Here is a 20902-nt window from a genome sequence, read left to right as displayed (position 1 = left end):
TGGCCTGGCTCAAAGATGTACCAAATAGGGCATGGGCAGTGGATCCAAATGCCAAAGTTCAACATTGAAAAAAGCGCATGCCCCAAATGTGGCCCTTTTGCCCCAAAACAGCCAGGCAAAATCATTCATGTGAGGTATCTCTGTACTCAGGAGATGTTGCTGAACACATATTGGGGTGTTTTGTGATAGTGACATATACGAGAACATTTTAATTCATACCTGAATTAAAATGTGTGTGGAAAACCAAATGCAAAAAAATGACTACCACAAAGTTTGACAAAGACTGGTGGTAGATATGGTGCATGGAAAGAGTTAAAATACTAGCATTTGAAATACCCTGGGGTGTCTAGTTTTCAAAAATATATGGGTTTATTGGGCACACTGAAATGGCCCGGCTCAAAGATGTACCAAATAGGGCATGGGCAGTGGATCCCCAAATGCCAAAGTTCAACATTGAAAAATGCGCATGCACCAAATGTGGCCCTTTTGCCCCCAAACAGCCAGGCAAAATCATTCATGTGGGGTATCGCTGCGCTCAGGAGATGTTGCTGAACACATATTGGGGTGTTTTGTGATAGTGACATAAACGAGAACATTTTAATTCATACCTGAAGTAAAATGTGTATGACAAAACAAATGCAAAAAAATGACTACCATAAAGTTTGACAAAGACTGGTGGTAGATATGGTGCATGGAAAGAGTTAAAATACTAGCATTTGGAATACCCTGGGCTGTCTAGTTTTCAAAAATATATGACTTGATGGGGTAAATTGCATTGGCCGGGTTCAAAGATACCCGAAATGGCACAAGGGGGGAAGAATTACCAGATTTGGAAAAAATGGCTTTGAAATAGCAAAACGCTACCTGTACTTATTGCCCCATAATGGGTAGAAAAAAGCAAAAAAACATAAAAACATTGGGTATTTCTAAACTCAGGACAAATAGTAGAATCTATTTAGCAGGTTTTTTCATTACCTTTTATAGATGAGTAAAAGATTTTTCAACTAAAAGTTAGAAACAGTCATTTTTTTCTAAATTTTTCACCATATTTTATAATTTTTTTAATAGTAAATAATATGATACAATCAAAACAATGTCATCTAAAGAAAGCCCTTCTTGTCCCGAAAAAAACAATATCTAATGTGTGTGGGTTCAGTAAACGGGAAAGAAGAAAATTACAGCTAAACACAAGCAGCGCAGAAATGTTAAAAAGGCCATTGTCACAAAGGGTACAAAAAGTAAAATCAGCCTTTGTCTCGAAGGGGTTAAGGAAGATCCTGCAGTTCACGTAACTGACCACTAGATGGCTAGGATTTTGGACATAGGATTTAGATAGATTGGAGGAAGTGCCTATAATATATAATTAATATGATTATGGTGCTTACTGTACTATTCAAAAATACCCTCTACAGGGCAAGCATATTTAAATATGAATAATGATAAGTTACGTTTAAAAGGTTATATCGCATAAATAAGGAATCCGTACACGATAAAATAAGTATCTGCATCTTATCTTGAAAAATGCCATGCACCAGACCCGGCAAGAATCCCCTCTATCCTCAGTTAGGCGCTATTTTTAAACTGGATTCCTGATTTAGCTCTAAAATGTTCAGTTTTAATATTCACAGTGTGATGGAAGGGCTGCCACGGGTAAAGGGCTACCCGATGTCACTTGGCTCCCCACCAGTACAGACTCAACGCAGTCATCACGGAGGGATCAAGGGAGACCAAGGAAATTCGCACGCAATGCTTGGTTAATGCGGATGTGGCCAAAAAAATCTAAATCAGAATAATTTAAAAACAGGAAATTAAAAATAAATAAAATAAAAAGTTTTTTTAGTACCTGAATTCTAATATGGTCTTATCTCAGATTCACCTTTAATGTAGAATTTATAAGAGGTTCTATCCCAGTCTATATGAATGCTCAAGTTAAGGGTTAAGAGTAAAAAAAAGTTTGACTTAATGCCCAGATTTGTGAATGTCGCCCTAATACTCATAACCTTTAACGCAAAAAAAAAAAACATTAACCAGACTGTGGCTATGTTAAAAAAGTAAGAGTTTTTACACATTTTGGGAGTATTTGACATCATAATACTGTGTATTCAAATAAACCAAAGTACTGTTTAACGAAACCCCAGTCTGCTTCATACTTCCCAATGTAAGTGTAAAAAAATATATATAATCTTTGCCAAGAATAACATCTGCAACTTTAATTACTGCCATATCACATATTATGAGAAAACACAGCCAAGAATTCAGTATCCTTATATAATTATGCAGGCTTAGTTTTTGTCCGGTGCTGAACAAAATGGTTTAAAAAAACGTACTTTTTCTACAGGAGAGATCCAATAATAATAAAAAAAACACTTTAAGAAAAATAAAAATTAATTTTTTTAACCCATTTGCACGCAGCCTACCATATCTGTAATATATATATATATAGATATACTTGTTGAAATGTCTCAACAGATGGGTTTGTGAGAAATATGCATCAATCCGTTATATATTTTCTGGTACACATTTTTATTAACCCTTTGAGACAAAGGAGTCAACACAATAGTACCGGGCACTCTTATGGGTGCATGTCGTGCCACGTGGTAGAACTTCCCAAGGTTGGCTGCCTGGAGCTCCCACTCTCTAGCGGTTGTGGCAATGATCAGGATGGCAAGACTTTAAAGGGTGGGAAGTAGGTGGAGAGACTGGGTAGAACCTGGGCAGAGAGTGGTGGCAACCAAGTAGGTTGAGACTGAAGACACTAACCTGTAGCCCAGGAGAAGCAGATCTTTACCTGGAGACAATGGTGGAACCCACCAGATTCACAGGGATGGAGATCAGGGCATAGTAAACGTTCTAGATCATTAGAAAGAAGGGCAAGACTAGCGATGACTAGGCGGCCTTGACACTTTAAGGCCAGCGGATGACTGATGACGTAAGTCCGGCCGGCGGCTGGATATGAGTGGCAGCACACTATATTTCTATTTTTACGTGCGCAGGGCATTTGCAACTGTTGGCTGCGCTGCAGCACCTGATCAACCAGCGGCCCACCGGGCAACTTACCGGGCAGTGTGCCAGATGGCCAGTCTGGGCCTGAAAGGGACAATAACATATACGACACTGAACATCTCTTTTACAAATTTAAAATTAGACAAATCTATGTATTTAGAATGCATTGTCATTAAAGACCCTGTTGGTGTGATGGTCAGGTGTCCCAATACTTTTGTCCACATAGTGTGTGTATGTATATATATATATATATATATATATGTGTGTGTGTGTGTGTAAAGTAACATGTAACATAAGGTGGACCGGCCCACTAACGGAGGCAGATAAGGGTCCTGGCAAGGTAAGGGTGTGAGGTGTGATGGAGGAGTGAGGTGTAAGTATGTTAGTGTGTGAGACTGGTTGTGTATGTTTGTTAATGTAAGTGTGTGTTATAGCGAGTGTGTGTGCTGGTTCATATGTTAACCAGCGTAGGGGGTTATGAGGGCCACTCTGGGAGGGATAAGCTCAGGCAGAGCCCTGGGGGCAGCATTATTAAAGGGGTCCCCTGCAAAATACACCCACATACATACATGTGCATCAGCAATCCGTTTTATATACATGTGCTGGCAGACCACCAGGTTCAGTTAACCCTTTCTGCACAAGGCTTAAGATAGCAGCAGGTAGGAGTAAATTGGGGACATGGATATTGAAACTGATCTCTCCTAAATTACTGTTTCTGGAACCAGTAGCATCTATACCCGTATAATGTGTACATTATGTATTGATGACATCACGGCAATCATTACTCCCAGATTTTAGAGTTTCATGCAATCCCAGAGGCTTGCAGACTCCAACTCCCATCATGCTCCAAATGGAAATGAGTCCAGGTGCTAACCTGGAGAGACTGAAAGTTCAGGGCTGAGCCGTCAGCAGTCGCCACTGGCTTGGCGTGGAGGGGGAGTGGAAATCAGTGTGCGTGGAGTGGAGCTGCAGACACGCGCTTGTCACATTCTCTAGCTAACCCTGGGGGCATTTGCTGCAAACTCTGCCCTGAGATCCACGGGGAATGGAGAACAGGATTTACTGGTTTCACACTCGCTAAACCCATCATTACCATAACCGCCTGCTGGAATCCCAGTCACAGCTTCTGGACTCCCCCAGATGCCAGCGAGGGACCCGGGCTACCTAACCTCCAAGCACCCCCCTCACTCACAGGTAAGGGCTGCCCTGGCCACTTGCCCCAGGGGCAGGTTTATTGCCACCCCTGGATCCTTTACATCACTTGCACGATTGCTTTTATAATGCGTTGGATGGAGGGCAGTACGCAGAGTAGAAGGGGCACAAAAGCCTCCTGGATCTCATGGGTTAATGGTAGAAGCCGAGAAGCTGCTGGATGCAGGCATTGTATGAGATTTTAATGTTTTTGGGGAGGAAGAAGTGGGGTGCGTGGAAGGTTTAGACAGCTGTGCATGGTGTGCATAATCACAGCAGACAATGCCTTGTGATCCATGTATCCAGTTCACCAAGGGTTAATGCGAAGCCTCTGTCACAGGGCTCAAATGGTTACTGCGAGCTGAATCCTTCGTCCAAAGGGTTAATGCCCCTGGCTTCTGCTGCTGAGGATATGGGGCGGCATGTGATCTCGGAGCTGGGGTGAGATCAGGTCAGAAGACTGCCCCAGGCGCACCGGGATCAGCCCCTCCGGGGTATCAGAGCTGCCGGGAGGGCGACCCTGAGTTAAATATCGAGCAGTAACGGGTTAAACACGGGCTTTATAGCTTTATAGCACAGGCTTAACACCGGCGGTGCCAAGTGCGAGAGATCCGAGTTACGGTTAACTAACTAATCGAACTAACTCTAGGCATGTGTGTGATTGTGTGTGTGTCTGTATGTGTGTGTGTTTCTGTATATGTGTCTGTGTCATTGTGTGTGTATGCGTTTGTTTTGTGTGTGTGTGATTGTGTGTGTATGTTTGTCTCTCTGTGTGTATGTGTGTGTGTCTGTCTCTGTGTGTGTTTGTTTCTGAGTGATTGTGTGTATGTGTTTGTCTCTCTGCGTGTATGTGTTTGTCTCTGTTTGTCTCTGTGTGTGTATGTGTGTGTGTGTGTGTAATACAAATTTCCAAAGTAGGTTCCAAGTTGTTGAGGGTAATGAGCCAGGGAAGCTGTGTATATAATGCAATTAGTGGATGTAACCCCGGGGAATCTGGAATGGGAAAATATAAAGCGATGTAAGTGGAGTCAGCTGACATCACGCCGTGTGTCACACAGACAGTGCCCGGTACACCCGCCCCGCGTGATTCCTTTTACTACACAATACGGGTCACAGTTAGTTTGGTAGTAATGAGACGCTGTATGTGGGATACCTGCCGGCACACCTGTTCACATGAATTATCTCCTGCTTTATCTCAGTCTGCACAATATTTTTGTATATATATATATATGTGTGTATGTATGTGTCTGTGAATATGTGTGAATCTATTTGTGTATAAATGTGTATATACATATGTGTGTGTGTATATATACATATGTGTGTTTATATGTGTGTGTATGTTCATATGTGTGTGTTATTACTCCTATGATCAGGAGTGGAGTGTACATGGAAAGTGGTGCGTGTTATAATAACTGCTCCAGTTGGAGTTAATCCGGATTATGGCAGTTGATTGCTAGGAGGCAGACATTTGCCGGTATGTGGAAATAATGTCGCGGGGTACAGATGTTTGGGGTCCGGGGGAGGCTGGGGATTTGGCGGCAGGGTCTGTATCCCGGGTCAGAGAAATGATTGAAGAGGCAGACAGTAAACAAAACAAAAGTCACATTTCGGGAGCCGTGGCCTGCTGGTCTGTGGGATTTCTCCATCACCGTCACTACCCCACTGGCTGCTAGTTGCCCCTCTCTCTGTCACAGTGTGGGGTAAATTGGCTTCCGGAGGAGCTGGGCCTCCATGTAGCATGATGCGGAAACAGAACCCCGGAGAGGCAGTTTGTATGCAGAGTAGCCGACTTCATTCCCCGAGCCGGCTGTAAAACCTGCGGGGCACCCGGGGCGGTTAGACGGTCTCCGGATCAACAACCCCATTGCCACTCCATTAACCATTTCACTGCCAGAGGACAGCTCTTTACAGGGAGAAAGGGTTAGTGTTTATCTTTTTCTGGAAGATGAACCATTTAAGTGCCGGTGGGACAATTATTCCAATGAGTTGGAGCATCATCTTGCACACAAAGGGTTAAGAAGCTCCATAATTCCTGCTTTTATTTTTTGTATTTTCTGAAATACAAAAAATAAAGGCAGGAATTATCTGTTTATGGAATATTACTCTTCATTAATCATCTGTCTGTCGATCGATTTTTATCAATCATCAACCTATCATTATCTGTCTATCATTATCTATCGATCGTTATCTATATCTATCTTTCTATCATTATCTATCTATCTATATCTATCTATCTATCTATCTATCTATCTATCTATCTATCTATCTATCTATCTATCTATCTATCTATCTATCTATCTTTCTTTGCATTTGTTTTTGTGTCTTGATAAATAATATCGTAAGTGTGGCTTCTGTGTGTCCGGATATATATATAAATATGTATAAATATGTATGTATATGTATATATATATATATATATGTTACACAGATCCGGAGAAAAGACTTAATAACCCCATAGTGGCTGCACATGTTTTTCGCTGGAACCCCGAGGCGCTGATATTTTATGAGCAGATCCGCACGGATGTATAAATGGTCGCGCACGCTGTGAGCCATGCCTTTTCCCCCCACTTGCCTTCCTTCCTAGTCGCCCCGCACCGTGGTAGGAAATTTGTAACCCTTCGTGTGTCAGAAAGGACCACACACCACATCACTACTTGTGGCCCTTAAATGTTTCGATGTGAATAAACGTAGGGAGCCCCGGACCCTCCGCCGTTCCCGGGGTGTTTTCAGTCTAGTGCAGCAGTAAAAAGGGGGTTTTTAAGTCAATTTCCATTACTTAAAAAGAAACATTTTTAAGGGTTTTGTAGAATTTTAGCACCCTTCCCGCTCCTCTTGATGCGCGTATTAATCACGGCAGACGACGCATCCATTGATTTTATCACCGCTTACCTATCATTTATGTATAAAGTGGCAGCTTATAGAGCACATACATAACTAATTGAGAGTCATATTACCAAGGCGCTTTTGGAGCAAACCTAGTGCAATTACTAGCTTTGGAGCCGTTACCATGGAAACTAATGGGATGTTTCCTTTCATTGCTCCAAAAGTACTATTTTTCTTTCAAAATTTCTCCAAATCTACAGGTTTGAAACCTCGGATCCCGGGGGCTCCTCCTCGCTGTAGATCTGATTGTGATTAGGAAACGGACGGACATCAGTAACTGCGGCACAGCCTGTGGCCCCTGGGTAATATTGCTTTACGACCCCTGTTTACTATCGCCTCCGACAGTGCCAGGTAGAAGGAAGCAGTTACTAAACTTAGCAAGGCTCTAACTTTGCCCCAAAAGCTTGCAATTATTTTTGGATTGCCGCAAAGTCTTTTGTTTTCCTTTCTATCTGGCGCTGAAGCTCTCCAGGCATAATATAACACAACTGTCATGGGTGATGTTAATTGGGACCATTAGTAAGCCGATACAACAGGATATTGTGGTTATTGTAAATTATTATTATTAATTCAATTATTTTTACCAAAGTTGTGCCAAACAACTCACATCACGCTCAGCTCGAGTGTTTCAGAACATTTTTTCTCAGCTGTCGGAACACCAAAGGCTTATTTATTATTTTTTTTACTTGTTAAACGGTTACCATTTTGAATATAAAGAGAAACATTACCGACTTCATAAAACAAACACATGCCCGGCTATACGTAATATTGATGCCATTGTTGCCGGATTACCGCTACTGGCTTTCGAGGGGTTAATACATCGATTTTAAACCCCCGCCGGCCGGTGCCGCTGCATCGCTCGCTCCGTTGACAGTGAAAAAGGTTGATTTCCATGCGTTGATGGTGAACACGCAGCGGCGCTTGGCATTCGTCCCGCTCGATGTGTCTGGATTTCTCACAGACGTGCGGCACGCAGACTGAACTCCCACTAATCCCTCTGAGAAGCTCCTTTCGCAATGAGAAGGGCCCATTCTTCTCACCGCTCCTGCGAAGCTGGGCTCGCTTTCTCCGCCGCGCTGCCAACATCTCTGACTCATTTCCATGGAATCCTACCTCTGGTTTTTCCTTCCCCTAGAAGGAAACTTCTTAAAGAAATGAAAAGAAACGAAAAGAAACCCTCTACTGCCTCCCCGAAACCCCTTTCTTTCTATTTACCAACCACGCCGTCTTTTTTCTATAATGATCGCTGATAATCATTAAAATCTGATAATAATAATAATAATATAATAATGTCTAATTTTTTTTAAGAGTGAAACGGGTGTTTTTGGAATAACTGCTCCTCTCCCTAATTTTATTGAACGTTACAGGAAAAAATATAAAACAACTTATTCTGTAAATCCAATAATATGAATGAAAACGTGCAGTGAGCTCCAAGCTGCGTGATAACATTGGCTGATGAACTATTACTTATCTATAGTTTTTAACTTAAAATATTAGTTGAAGTGTTGATTGCGACGAGCAGTAACAATACTGGAGTGAAATGTTTGTATTATTCAGCATTCATTTACTGCTCTCGTTGCCAGATTCATTACTTAATTTGTGATAGTATTATTATTTATTTATTTCAATAACGCCATCATATTCTGCAGCGGTGCAGAGGTAAACAGAACAGAAAAAAAGTAGTGTTTCACATAATAATTTGGATTTACAGAAACAAAAGGAGGGATCTGCTCAAAGAGCTTACAATCTATGTATATTAAGACCATTCTTAACATCTGTTGACTAATTCTCCCCTGTATACCGGTATATTCCTGACTCTGAGTATATATATATATATACTGAAAAGAGAGCGTTGGGGATCTGTGATCCAGTTAGTGCCTCGGAGTGATAGGAGCAGGTCATGCGGCACTATGCAATGTACAAAAAATAAATACTTTATTGGCCAGCGTATAGACCTCCCTGATCACAAGCAGCGTCCGCCGCGTTAAATAAATGAAATTGGCTTCCCACCCAAACCCCCCGCTGGCAGAAAGAGAAGAGGAGAAACAGTCATATATAATATGGCTAATTGTTCTTAGCGTGAAGCATGCTCATAGCTTTTCCTGTCAATGCCTATCAATCAATCTATCTATCTATCTATCTATCTATCTATCTATCTATCTATCTATCTATCTATCTATCATTATCTATATCTATCTATCTATCCATCTATCATTATCTATCTATCTATCTATCTATCTATCTATCTATCTATCTATCTATCTATCTATCATTATCTATATCTATCTATCTATCTATCTATCCATCTATCATTATCTATCTATCTATCTATCTATCATTATCTATATCTATCTATCTATCTATCTATCATTATCTATCTATCTATCTATCATTATCTATATCTATCTATCTATCTATCTATCTATCCTTATCCATCTATCGATCGTTATCTATCATTATCTATCATTATCTATCTATTTTATATCTTTTTATCGACCATTAAATCTATCTATCTATCTATCTATCTATCTATCTATCTATCTATCTATCTATCATCTATCTATATACATCTATCCATCCATCCATCAGACTACAAGTTTACAAGAGCAGGTCCCTATTCTTCTTCTTTCCCAGTATTTTTTCTGTCCATATTATTCATTTTGTAGATTGTTTTATTGCTCATTTGTTGTTCTCCAAAGCGCTATTGAATCTGTTAATGAAACGTAATCTCTGGATTCATCTATCCCATTATCCTTTATGTTTAGTAGAATGTACTATACGTGTTTTTTGTTTCTACATTAAGGTTTTTTTTCTCTTCAGTTTTCTTTTATTAATAAGCTTCCCATTCCTTCTCCAGCTTTAATTAAAAGGCTCTGTGATAATAATCACATTAAGCAATTTGGCTTTACAAAATAACAATAAAAGCCCTTCTTTTAGAGGGTTATTAAATAACAGTAGGGGGATAAAATCCCTTTCAGATTAAGTGACTATTCAGGCCAGCACTTATTTCACAAATCAATAGAGAAGCAGAGGGCGCCTGCATCAAGCAGTTCTACTGCAACTCCTATAATCCTCAGTGAGCCATAAAGTTGACTAAAGATAATGGGACTTACAGTCAAACACGACAGTTGCCGTCCTCCGGCTGTTCACTACAACCCCCATCATTCCCCGCTGCTGTTGGTTCATAGATTCTATATTTGAGTTGAGGGTTTCCTGAAATGAGAGTAATGAGAGTTGTCGTCTAGCAACAGCCACCTGTTAGCCGTTCCATAACTTCACTCTCTGATTTCCATGTTTATTCTAAAACCCATTGCCCCAGAAACAGTGATTTCTGGCACCCCAACGGGTACACGGTCTACAGTCGCGTAAAGGATTATCAAAGCAGTGCAGGGTAATGAGTAGCGGTGCGAAAGTGAGAGCAGAACAATGCGCGTCGGGGAAGCGATTAAGATGAGAAGGATAGGACAAAAGATGAGAGTAATGAGAGATGGAGAGACCGAGAGCAGATGAGAGATGGATTCCTGGCTCCGAAAGCTCTGCTCCTGTTTAATATTCTGCCCGCTCTCCCGTGTTCTGTTTGGCTCCTGTGGGACTGAAACTCACATCTCGAAACTGAAGCCAATTTTCTGTCTTAATCTCACAATGTTTTGACTGGAGGCAGATCCAGTTTAGTCCGAGTGGAAACTACTAAGCTTCTCTCTGGTTTTCATAAAGACGACGGCGGGGTCACTGGTTGCTCGGATAAAATGACACCAAGTGACTGAATGGAAAGAAAGAGGACTAGCGAGTAAATCCTGATTTTTTTTTTCTTCTTTATTGTTAGAGGAAGGCTTTTTTGTTATTTACATATTCTGTGGAAGAAATCTCTTTTTTTTTTTCTTCTTCTGGTTCAGTCAATTGGTCTTTGTTAGAATTCGGCAAGAAGCTTTTCTCTTTGGCATAAGATCTGGCGTTTCCGAGAGGTTAGTGGCTATATCAGATGAACAGATATCCTCATTACTGTTCATGGAATCCGATGTTTGCTCTGAAAACACGGGAAATTCACAGTGCTTCAGTCTTCCACCTTTAGTGTGTCTGCTTTGGATTACAACTTCCATTAATCTCAGCCACCCTTGAAAGCAAGCAATATCACAGTTGCAATAGGAGACTCGTGGCTCCTGCTGTGGACTATAATTCCCATCATGCTGAAGATGATAGCATGCAATGTTTTATAGACTAGTGTTGATGTGTACATTTTTTTTTCTTTTTTTCAGATTGGTGGCTATAAGAGATGACTGTGGTTCTGTCCATGAATAGGTTCTGTAACCCTGTTGCTTCTGAAGGTACTCCTGAGATCCCTGATTATCGGAGCGTCTGGGAGTCGGAGCATCAGGGTAGAACAAGAAGCTTACCAAGCCATATCCATGCCCAGCACCAGGAACACGGATTATGTGACTCACCTGCAGGTATCCATATCCTTCTTCATGTCTAGAATTTAAATCACAAGATCATCTCTGAATGTTTACGCTCTAATGTCGCTAAGAAAAATAGCTCCTCACGGCTTATTTACTATCAAGTATGATTATTACAAACCCTTTGAACAGTGTTCCGGCACAGGAATGGTTAATTGTATTCTATCCAGTGATCTGTCACACCACTACTGGAATCTAGCTTTGCGAATTTGCATTTTTGATTGTAGATGCATATTGGGGTTATTAAAAACTACTGCGTTTAATGTCATGGATAGAGGGGTATGTAGTAGACATGTGCTAGTGGGGCAAAAACAAAAAGATTTTGGTTTGTTTTTGGCCCATTCATTTTCGGGAAACGAATTACGTTCCCTGCGTATTCACTTTGTACAAAAATTGGTGGGCATTTTAAATTCGGGAACAAAATTGGTTGCATTCACGTTCACTCTCATTCACTCTCTCACGCTGTCATCACTCTCTCACACACACCCATTCACGTTCACTCTCTCTCACGCTCTCTAAATGTTTCCCTACCTTCTCTGCTTACCACTTCGGCTTCTGCTTCCATTTCCGCTTCTTCTTGTTTTTCTTCCTCTCTCTTTTAGTTTTTATCTTCTATCATTGTCCGGATCTCTGCGGGCATTACCTGGTGCGAACTTTCACATATATCACGTAGGTTTCTGTGACATCCTCTCCTTTGGGTGATGGGGGGAGAGGTCGTCACTGGAAGCGCCTCCATTCTTGGCGTAAATTTGCACCAGATTATGTCGGCAGAGATGGAGATAGAAGATAAAAGAGAGAAGATGAAAGATAGAAGATGAAGAACAAGAAGATGCGGAGTGAAAGCAGAAGCTAACGGCAGGTAAGGCAGGGAAACATTTAGAGAGCATGAGACAGAGAGACAGAATGAGAGTGTGAATGAAATTGTGAGAGAGCGAGTGAAAGGGCCCACACATTTCAGATGAAAATTGTCTGTTCTCTTGGGAACCTATTAGAACACTATTATTTACTTGGTAGAAGATATCCCTGCTTTACTACAGGTGAACAACATTTACCGCTAACAGTTACCAGCCAAGATGTTTCACGTCTGACTACAGCCTAAATCAGATACCTGTAGTGTAATACAAGCAAATACCTACAGCACAGCAAAACTATGAATATGAACCGAGAAGCTAAGAGAGTTCCCTGGAATGTTTATATTCTTGGTAAATAATAGACCAGGCATGAGAACATGCAAATACTTCAATCAGATATGTATGATATCTGATTAAATTATTTCAAGGACAGAGATTGGGCCCCTCGGGAAGTTACAGTAAATACAGAAATGTACACTATAATAAGTTTGGGGTAGATTTCTTAAAAAATGAGGGATGAGGGAGACGTTGTCCCCATGGTCTGTGCCGATGCTGCACCCTGTTGCAAACTACTACACCAGGCCAGAATAATGCAGACAAATCCGCGGAGAAAAATAAGTGTTTAGTACTGGTGTAATACTTCCGCAACTGCGTGGAGCCTCTCTCCCATCCCTCCAGTGAGAGGAGAGGGTGCGCGTCGAGGCATCGACAGATCCGAGGAGAGAGAAGTGTATAAAAGTATTCAGGTCTGGTGAAGTACTTTGGCAATACGGGGGAGCCCTGTCTCGGAACTACTACACCAGGCCGGATCACGCGGGGACGAGCAGAGCGAAGAAGACAGAAGACATGGGGAAGATAGGAAGACATTGACAGAAAGCATTCAATGAGCATGTGAGAGAAAGAAGGTGAGTGAGGGCGTGTAAGAGTGAAGAAAAAAAAACTAACGAAATGCAAACGAAAATTTGGAGCTCCCTGTTTCATATGAATGCACAAGTCTACTATATCTCTACTATATCTCTACTATATCTCTACTATATCTCTACATCTCTACTATATCTCTACTATATCTCTACATCTCTACATCTCTACTATATCTCTACTATATCTCTACTATATCTCTACATCTCTACATCTCTACTATATCTCTACTATATCTCTACTATATCTCTACATCTCTACATCTCTACTATATCTCTACTATATCTCTACTATATCTCTACTATATCTCTATGTCATGTAGAATCCTGAAAACAGTGGTAAATTTGTTAAAAAAATGTACATTATTTTGTGTAACAATGGGGTTTAATATTTCTATAGAATGGGGGGTGATGTCCTTTCAGTTTGTTGCTATGGTGATAACACCACTTTTCAAAATATGTCACTTTCTACACATATCGCCCACCGAGTCTTTCCAAGATCATGCCATTAAGTGACCAAACATGTTGGTTATTTTATCCACAAACACCTTTACAGTTACATGTTTTAGGTATACTGAACTGTAAAATGTAAGATTTGGGAAAATAATATACGATAATATTTATTCCAAAATAAAATTCAATGTTTTGAATAGCCGTGTTATTGGAAGGCAGATCTTCTGCTGGCAGACTTTACCAATGACAAATGAGTACAATCAATGGCAATTAGCCCTACGGTACGACAATAATCATAACATGAAATGAATATCGTAACAAAACACGTAAAACACAGACCCTGTATGCTGCATTTTAAGGGAAACTCCAGCCATCACATGCACTTTAATGTAAAGACTTTCCTGACATAGAAGTTGCGGCGCTCTTGGCGAAGTGGCCCTATTCTTCTGTGGTTTGACATTTCTTCCCACTGATTGGCTGCTTCACACAGCCAATCGGTGGCTGTAAAATCCAATCCGATAGAATTAGCCGGTTCGAAAAGTTACCTCAACCCACTAAACCTTTCAAATTTCTGCATAGGTAGCTAAGGTACAAAATATTTGTTAAAAAAAAGTTGAAAATCCTCAACTCAAGAGAGACAGCCAGTTCCCACCTTCTGCTCTCACAACTCAATCTGGAATTCCTCGGTTTTGCTAACGCGCAGCATCACACGCAGTGTTACTTCTGTTGCTTTTTGCATCCCCCCGACACTGATGTCTTCTTTTGTTTATTTAATTATCTCATTCATACGGGATAATATCATGTTTTTGTAGGAATGTACTGTGTATCATGACCACGACGGGACTGTCAATGTGTAAAACATATGTGTAATCTGCATTGCTTTAGGGAAAGGCAACCTCGCACTCCAGCTGCTGTGGATTACGAATGCTATGATGTTGCCTCCTGGGAAGCTAAAGCTGTAGACTAACTACATAGCTCCAAAGTGTCCCTGTTTAGTGTATTACAGTGTCCCGCAGCGCTGAAAGGAACTGTGTCCCTTTCAGCGCCTATCCAAAGGCACAGCCAGGGCTTAATATGCTAATATATTGTAATTTCCCATGATCCTTCATTTATATTGATACTTGATGCGTATGTATAGGTGAAAGAATTAAGGTGACAGATAATCTGGAATGTGAGAGTGACCCTTTATTTAAACCTTTATTGTGTTTAACTGAAACAAGTCAAAAATGTCAATGCCATCTGTTGTTATTGTCACAGAAACACATTACAGGGGAAAATCAAATCCAATCACAACACCCAAGATCACATACTTTAAAAGGAAATATGTAGAAGAAGAGGATTATCACCCGCCGCTCGGCAGCTGTAGTCCTAAAGTATGTTTTTATTTTATTTCACTTTTATTTATTTGCAATCTTTACCTGCTACTTTATTAAGATTATTTTATTGGTTTGTACATTTTGGTTTCAATGTAAAAAAAAATAAAAGGGTTTTAAAACTGGGAAAATTGACATTATCCTCAATGAAAGATATATAGAATGTTTAATATCTGAAATATATTTAATTGTATATTTTTCCCTAATCTGTTCTAGGATTTTCAGTTAAAATGACATATATTGAATGAATTATTGCTTACATTATTCAATACTTGAATAATACAAACTTTTAAAATGAAACAATGTTGGTACCTTCATCAGTATTTATTTTATTAATTATAATTATTATTATTAATTATTATTATTATTATTATTATTATTATTATACATAAAAAGTCTCAGTATTGCTTGCAGGCATCAATGCATGGGGGTACCAGTACTCTTTATCATGTCCAGCCGGGGATACATTGGATGTTAGTATCTTCTACTGCAATTATTCTTCTTCTGTGGGAGATCCCATGGCATGCTCTTAAAAATTTCTTAAAAATTGCTCTCAGAAAGGTGACACATGCTTAACAGATCGTATACATTTCAATATCACGCTTTTTTTGTGCTTTTTAAGTATAAATTAGAATTTCACATGCAAACCCTATAATCTGGTTTTTAACCCTTTAATGCGACGAGGGCTGAATAAGGCAAACGCGGAACTATGTGTTGCACACATCCCCGGCACAGGAAGGGTTAACGCATACTTGACGGCTGAATGCTTATGCAAGGCTGTAATAAGTGTTACGAGTGCTGAGTGTAATTTATTCAGCGGTGAATGCGAAAGAAACAGGCGGTAGGACTTTATGTAAGGGAGAACAATGGGTCTAATGTCAGCTCAGTGATCTGCCGTAGATTTTCTCTCTTGTGTAATAGTCATTAAAATCCATTAGCAAACAGTTTCCGACGCGGACTGCAACATACTTTCTTACACGGATAATGGAATGATGCTGTTCTGGGGTGGACTGTTGGCTGTTTGCATTGAACGGACAATATAATAATGTCCCAGAGAGCCTTACCAAAAAAAAAAGAATGCATGTTTAGGTTCTTCGCGGGTACTTTAATATCCATTCTTTAAAGATTCAGAAAAAAAAACCACTAGCCTTAGGGATAAGCTGCAGCTACAGAGCTGCAGTTTCCATCCTAATCTGTGATCTGACAATTCTCCCCACTGAATGGGGGGGTTATGGAAAGGAGCATATGAGGGATTTTCCTGCGGAATCCCCCCCCTATGCATTTGCAGATGGGACACCCCCTAACTTTAAAGGGCAAATGATAACCTGAGGGTCCTGTTTAAAAAAAAAAACAATCTATGTCACTGGAATTATGCTAATCGTGAATGTCTCAGATAGGGCTATGTGAGCATACCTGGGAACTTTCTAAGTGAGATGCTAGAAATATTAACCCTTTAACAGCCCATTGTGAAGATTCGATTTAATGACTCAACAAATGTGTTACCCAAATGGCTCTAAAACCGGTCTTCCATTATTTAAAGATACACTTAATTGAGTCACTTGCATTCAAACAGGGAAATCAACCATCATATTCTGGTAGAGTCTTGTATAGGATCACAGCACTGTAGAATAAAGTCAGCTCCAGACTGTATGACCTTAAGAATCTGCCCCTTCACCATGAGATTGGGGTAAAAACCCTGAGACTCAGGCCAGACCCTGAGAGTTTCCAGGTGTGCTGATGAAGTATAGTCAGAGGCAGCTTTTTACATAAAGGGTATTTTTGCATATCATTCCTAAAATGCACCTGCTGCACAAAAAAGTTATAAAAAGACCTATATTTTAAACATTGATTTTCTCATTGATGTAACTTTATACCCCGAATGATCCAAGACCTTCTCCAGGCCTTGTCATGGACACCTATGTCCTGTATGGACCTTGTTCTGGTCCCAGGAATCACTGCCAGCCCTAGGGTTTCTGCCTCCCTCAATTAAATAAAAACTCCCTGCATTCTCCCCAGTCAACCATCCAGCATGCTCCTGCTTACTTATATTACAAGAAAAGCCCTCATGACAGCGCCCCCTAGTGACTCAGCTCAGTAGGCAACCACCTAGCCTGTATGGTCAGGACGCAATAAGTGTGAGCCCTGGCCCATAAACTCTTCATTTCTGGCTCCCAGATCTGTCCGACCCTTGCCTGGAGATCCCTGCCGGCCATTTATAAGGCTTAGTGCAGGAGAGGCCAGAAATGGATTTCCCTGCTCTGGTCCCAAAATGAAGTGTTTTATCCAAATATAGGGCCAATGTTAAGACTGAAATAAGAACAGGGGCCCAACGTAAGTATTGGTAAAAGTATAAAATTAGATTGTGTCATATTTGGCCTCACTCTAATGTATCCTTAATATTTTCCAGAAGTAGTTTCGCAATTTGATTTTTTTGCAGAAAACAGTGGTTATTCACATTTAGCCCTGATGTGCTCTGACTGTATTTGCTTATTTTAATGGAGTACATGTTCGTTCAAACCATTTCAAGGAAAAAAAGATGGCGTCTCGCTGTGTGTTACTGCTTGCTATTGCAAAGGCTTGTTGAAAGATACTTTAATGCCAACCCTGGTACTCAACTGGTTACCCCGACCCTTTATCACTTAGCAAGACAACACAAACCAGTTCATGCTTAAAAGAACCATTAAAAAGATTAGAATGAGGGACTCATTTAAAAAGTGGTTCGATTAATTCAAATCAGATTCTCTTGAATTTAGTCTATATCTCCCAAAGAACCATATGGGCATATTCAATAAGAATGAACTTCAGTAAGAGTTAGGGGTTAACTCAACAGACCAGACTTGACCGAGGTTGCATGCCCTTTGCACGCTCACAAAACAAACCACAGATTCACTAATCTCTGAGTCGTTTGCCAGCGCTTGTGACTTTTCAGGCGAGGGCATGTGAGTTGAATACAAACTAGAATGTTTTTGCCAAATGCTTGCAAAATTTGTTAAAGCATCACCCCCACAAAATGACTCAATGAAAAAGAATAATGGAATCTAAAATATACGGTAATTGAGAAATAAAAATGATAAAAAATGACAGGAATTTGTGCAGCTGCAAACGCACATTCTTTTGCCAACAGCAGTGACAGAATTTGCATTTCTGGGTGCAGATCAGTAACAAGTACACTTATCCAGTGGTTTTCTTGTGATGAAAGACCACAGATAACGTGCGCCTTCATATTTTGGGGTCCCCATGGGTACTCATGTGTAACAGAGATGTCACATCGTTTCTATGCTATTACCAGAGGGAGGTATGCTAAGTGTTAATGAATCCGACAGATGAGTTGGTGAGATAATGGATTAACCCCTTCCATTTGTGTTGAGTTTTAGTACTGTAGGTGTGTAGGTACAAAACTAAAGAGCCATGTAAACCGAGAAAGGGTTGTCTGATGCTATTACTTACTGCGTATAGACATAGATGTATTATCAGTGGAAGTGAGGTCGGGCGAAGCCACGTCTTTTAACCCCGGAAGGTGACCGCACTATAAAACTGTCGTTTTTGCAGTCAGCGTAAGAAATATGACAGTGGAAAAGACATCAATTCATATTATGGTCAAAGTGGCACTAAAAATATGAATTAATCCTTCACAAGGGACAACATGGGTCAGAATAAATAGGCCTACAATTAGTCCATAATTACCTATTTATGTAATTACACGTTTTAGAATACCGGCTGGAATGTAATTTTAAATCCATGCTAATTTTATACGATTTGGTGATCGTATCTTCCGGTGCACAGAACAATGCAGTTTCCTGTAATGTTGCAAGTTGCTGTAAATATTATTATGTTACTTTTTGTGTGAACCTGTTACATTTATATAATTAGTTGCTTATTTCATTAAGATTTTTCCCTTCAACTTTTTTTCCCCTCCTTGATTCAGAATATTTCCATCTTTGAAGAGAGGGCCCATGTACTCTACATGTCCTTGGAGAAGCTAAAATTCATTGACGACCCCGAAGTGTTCCTGCGCCGATCTGTCCTCATCAACAATCTGATGAAAAGGATCCATGGGGAGATTTTATTGCAGAATAATTGGTGTTTCTCGGCTTGTTCTCTGGGAGGACCTTCGGCACATGAATGGTTTGTCCCTCAGGATTGTCCATACAGAAAACGCCTGCGGGTAGCCAAGGAAGAGACTCATAGTCTACAGACCTGCTGCTTTTACCAAGACTGTGGCAGCCATTATCTAAACATGCCTTTCTCTGTTACACCAAACGGAGGCAATGCGGCTGCCTCTACCTCATCTGGTAGCCTTACGTCTTTGCCCGGTTGCTCCCAAAGTGTGGATTACAGTATGGGCGATGTTACATTTTACCGGAACGGTGTCCAAATGCCTTCGTGTGTTGGCACTGCGGCTCATTCCAGACCCCAAGGACTTCAACAAAAGGCAAACGGAGACGATGGAAACCCAGCAGACGAAAAGAGAGGTGGCCTTAGCTTTGGGTGCGATGTCGCCAACGGAGGCAGCGCCCCGGAACATCGAGGGAGATTCTACGATTTTTTAGCCACCGGTTGCAATGACAAGAGCAGCGTTAGTGACCCGTGGAAAAAATCTATAAGGAAAAAAGAGTTGCCTGCACTTTGTTGCAGTAAAGGAAGCAAGGCTTGAGAGCGGCACTTAACAGAAAGAAAGTTAAGCGGAGTTTGTGTTGTCAGTATATGTGAGATTCTGCAGTTTAAAGGGGTTTTGTAGTTTTATATGGTGATTCTGATCTAATCCAGACATTCCAACAGGGTAACGTTACGTAGACGTCGTCGATCTTTTAACTAAGAACTATTAGCTAAAATTGATTTTCTACATTGCTCCTACGTGTATTATTCACAGAGGTGCCAAACAAGCGTGCGATGATTTCAAGTGGTGTTAACGTAACCAGATCCAAACAACAATGGCACCCGGCTTCTGTTAACTTATTCTCAATATAAGCAAATATGTTTTTTTGTCCCCTTGTAAGGTTAAAGGTGTTTTGATTGCAGAAGGCCTGTTATTAAATGTTTTTTCTCTTCTGTTGTAAAGTTCTGTACGGTTTGCCATGGTTATTTTTTTACGCCCTAACAATGAAGCTAATGGTAACTATGTAACAGAGACAGGTTTGGTTCAAAAGAGTCATATTAAAACAAAGGAAAAAAATCTGCTTTTAAATAAATAGTTTAACCCATTCTAATACCAGGCTGGGTCATGAATCGAATGGTAAATATTCATATATATATATATATACACACACACATATCTATAGATATATATACATATCTATCTATATATATATATATATATATATATATGTTAGCAAGAGTCCCGAAATATGGAGAAATAAGTTGGCTTCTTATCATCTGGGAGGGGAGAAATAATTTTTTTTTCTTTCTAGGACAAAAAAAAAGTTTCAGAACTTCTCCGGTTCATTTTGGTTTTCTAGACTGAAACTTAAACCAGCCGCCCTGCTATCCTCACGCACTCGCATGCACTTTCTGCTACATTCCTTGGAATTTAATAGAATCGGTTTCCAAATACTGAGCATTAACCCCAGCTCGGCATGCCCATCCAGCAGCAGACAGTTGGAAGTGATCGTAAGTGTCAGGCGTCGGCTTTTTCTACCATATAAAGCCCGTGTCGGTGCTATGGCTTTCCAGATAATACACTGTAAGTCAGTCTGGTGCTGATTTGCGGCTATTGGTATGTTTTTTTTCTTCTCTTTTTTCTAATTTGTATAATTTTGTCCAGATGCGCGGTCGGCCTCGAT

General features: G+C 40.4%; 1 protein-coding gene across 2 annotated transcripts; it reads left to right on the top strand.

The window, feature by feature from the left end:
* The first annotated feature begins 3972 nt into the window (after positions 1–3972).
* SERTAD4 (SERTA domain containing 4) lies at positions 3973–20180 on the top strand. Of its 2 annotated transcripts, none has more exons than XM_053460969.1 (4): positions 3973–4197; positions 11331–11522; positions 15007–15122; positions 19048–20180. In XM_053460969.1, the coding sequence occupies exons 2-4, from the start codon at positions 11348–11350 to the stop codon at positions 19774–19776; spliced, it is 1020 nt and encodes a 339-aa protein (XP_053316944.1). In that variant the 5' UTR covers positions 3973–4197; positions 11331–11347; the 3' UTR covers positions 19777–20180. The 2 variants fall into 2 exon arrangements, with proteins under 2 accessions (XP_053316944.1, XP_053316945.1); XM_053460970.1 differs by lacking the exon at positions 3973–4197 and adding an exon at positions 10969–11039.
* Positions 20181–20902: the final 722 nt, after the last annotated feature.

This window comes from Spea bombifrons, chromosome 3, assembly GCF_027358695.1.
Source record: "Spea bombifrons isolate aSpeBom1 chromosome 3, aSpeBom1.2.pri, whole genome shotgun sequence".
In the NCBI taxonomy this organism is placed as follows: domain Eukaryota; kingdom Metazoa; phylum Chordata; class Amphibia; order Anura; family Pelobatidae; genus Spea; species Spea bombifrons.
Note: the sequence above shows the minus strand (reverse complement) of the source record. Positions and strands in the feature narration are given on the sequence as shown.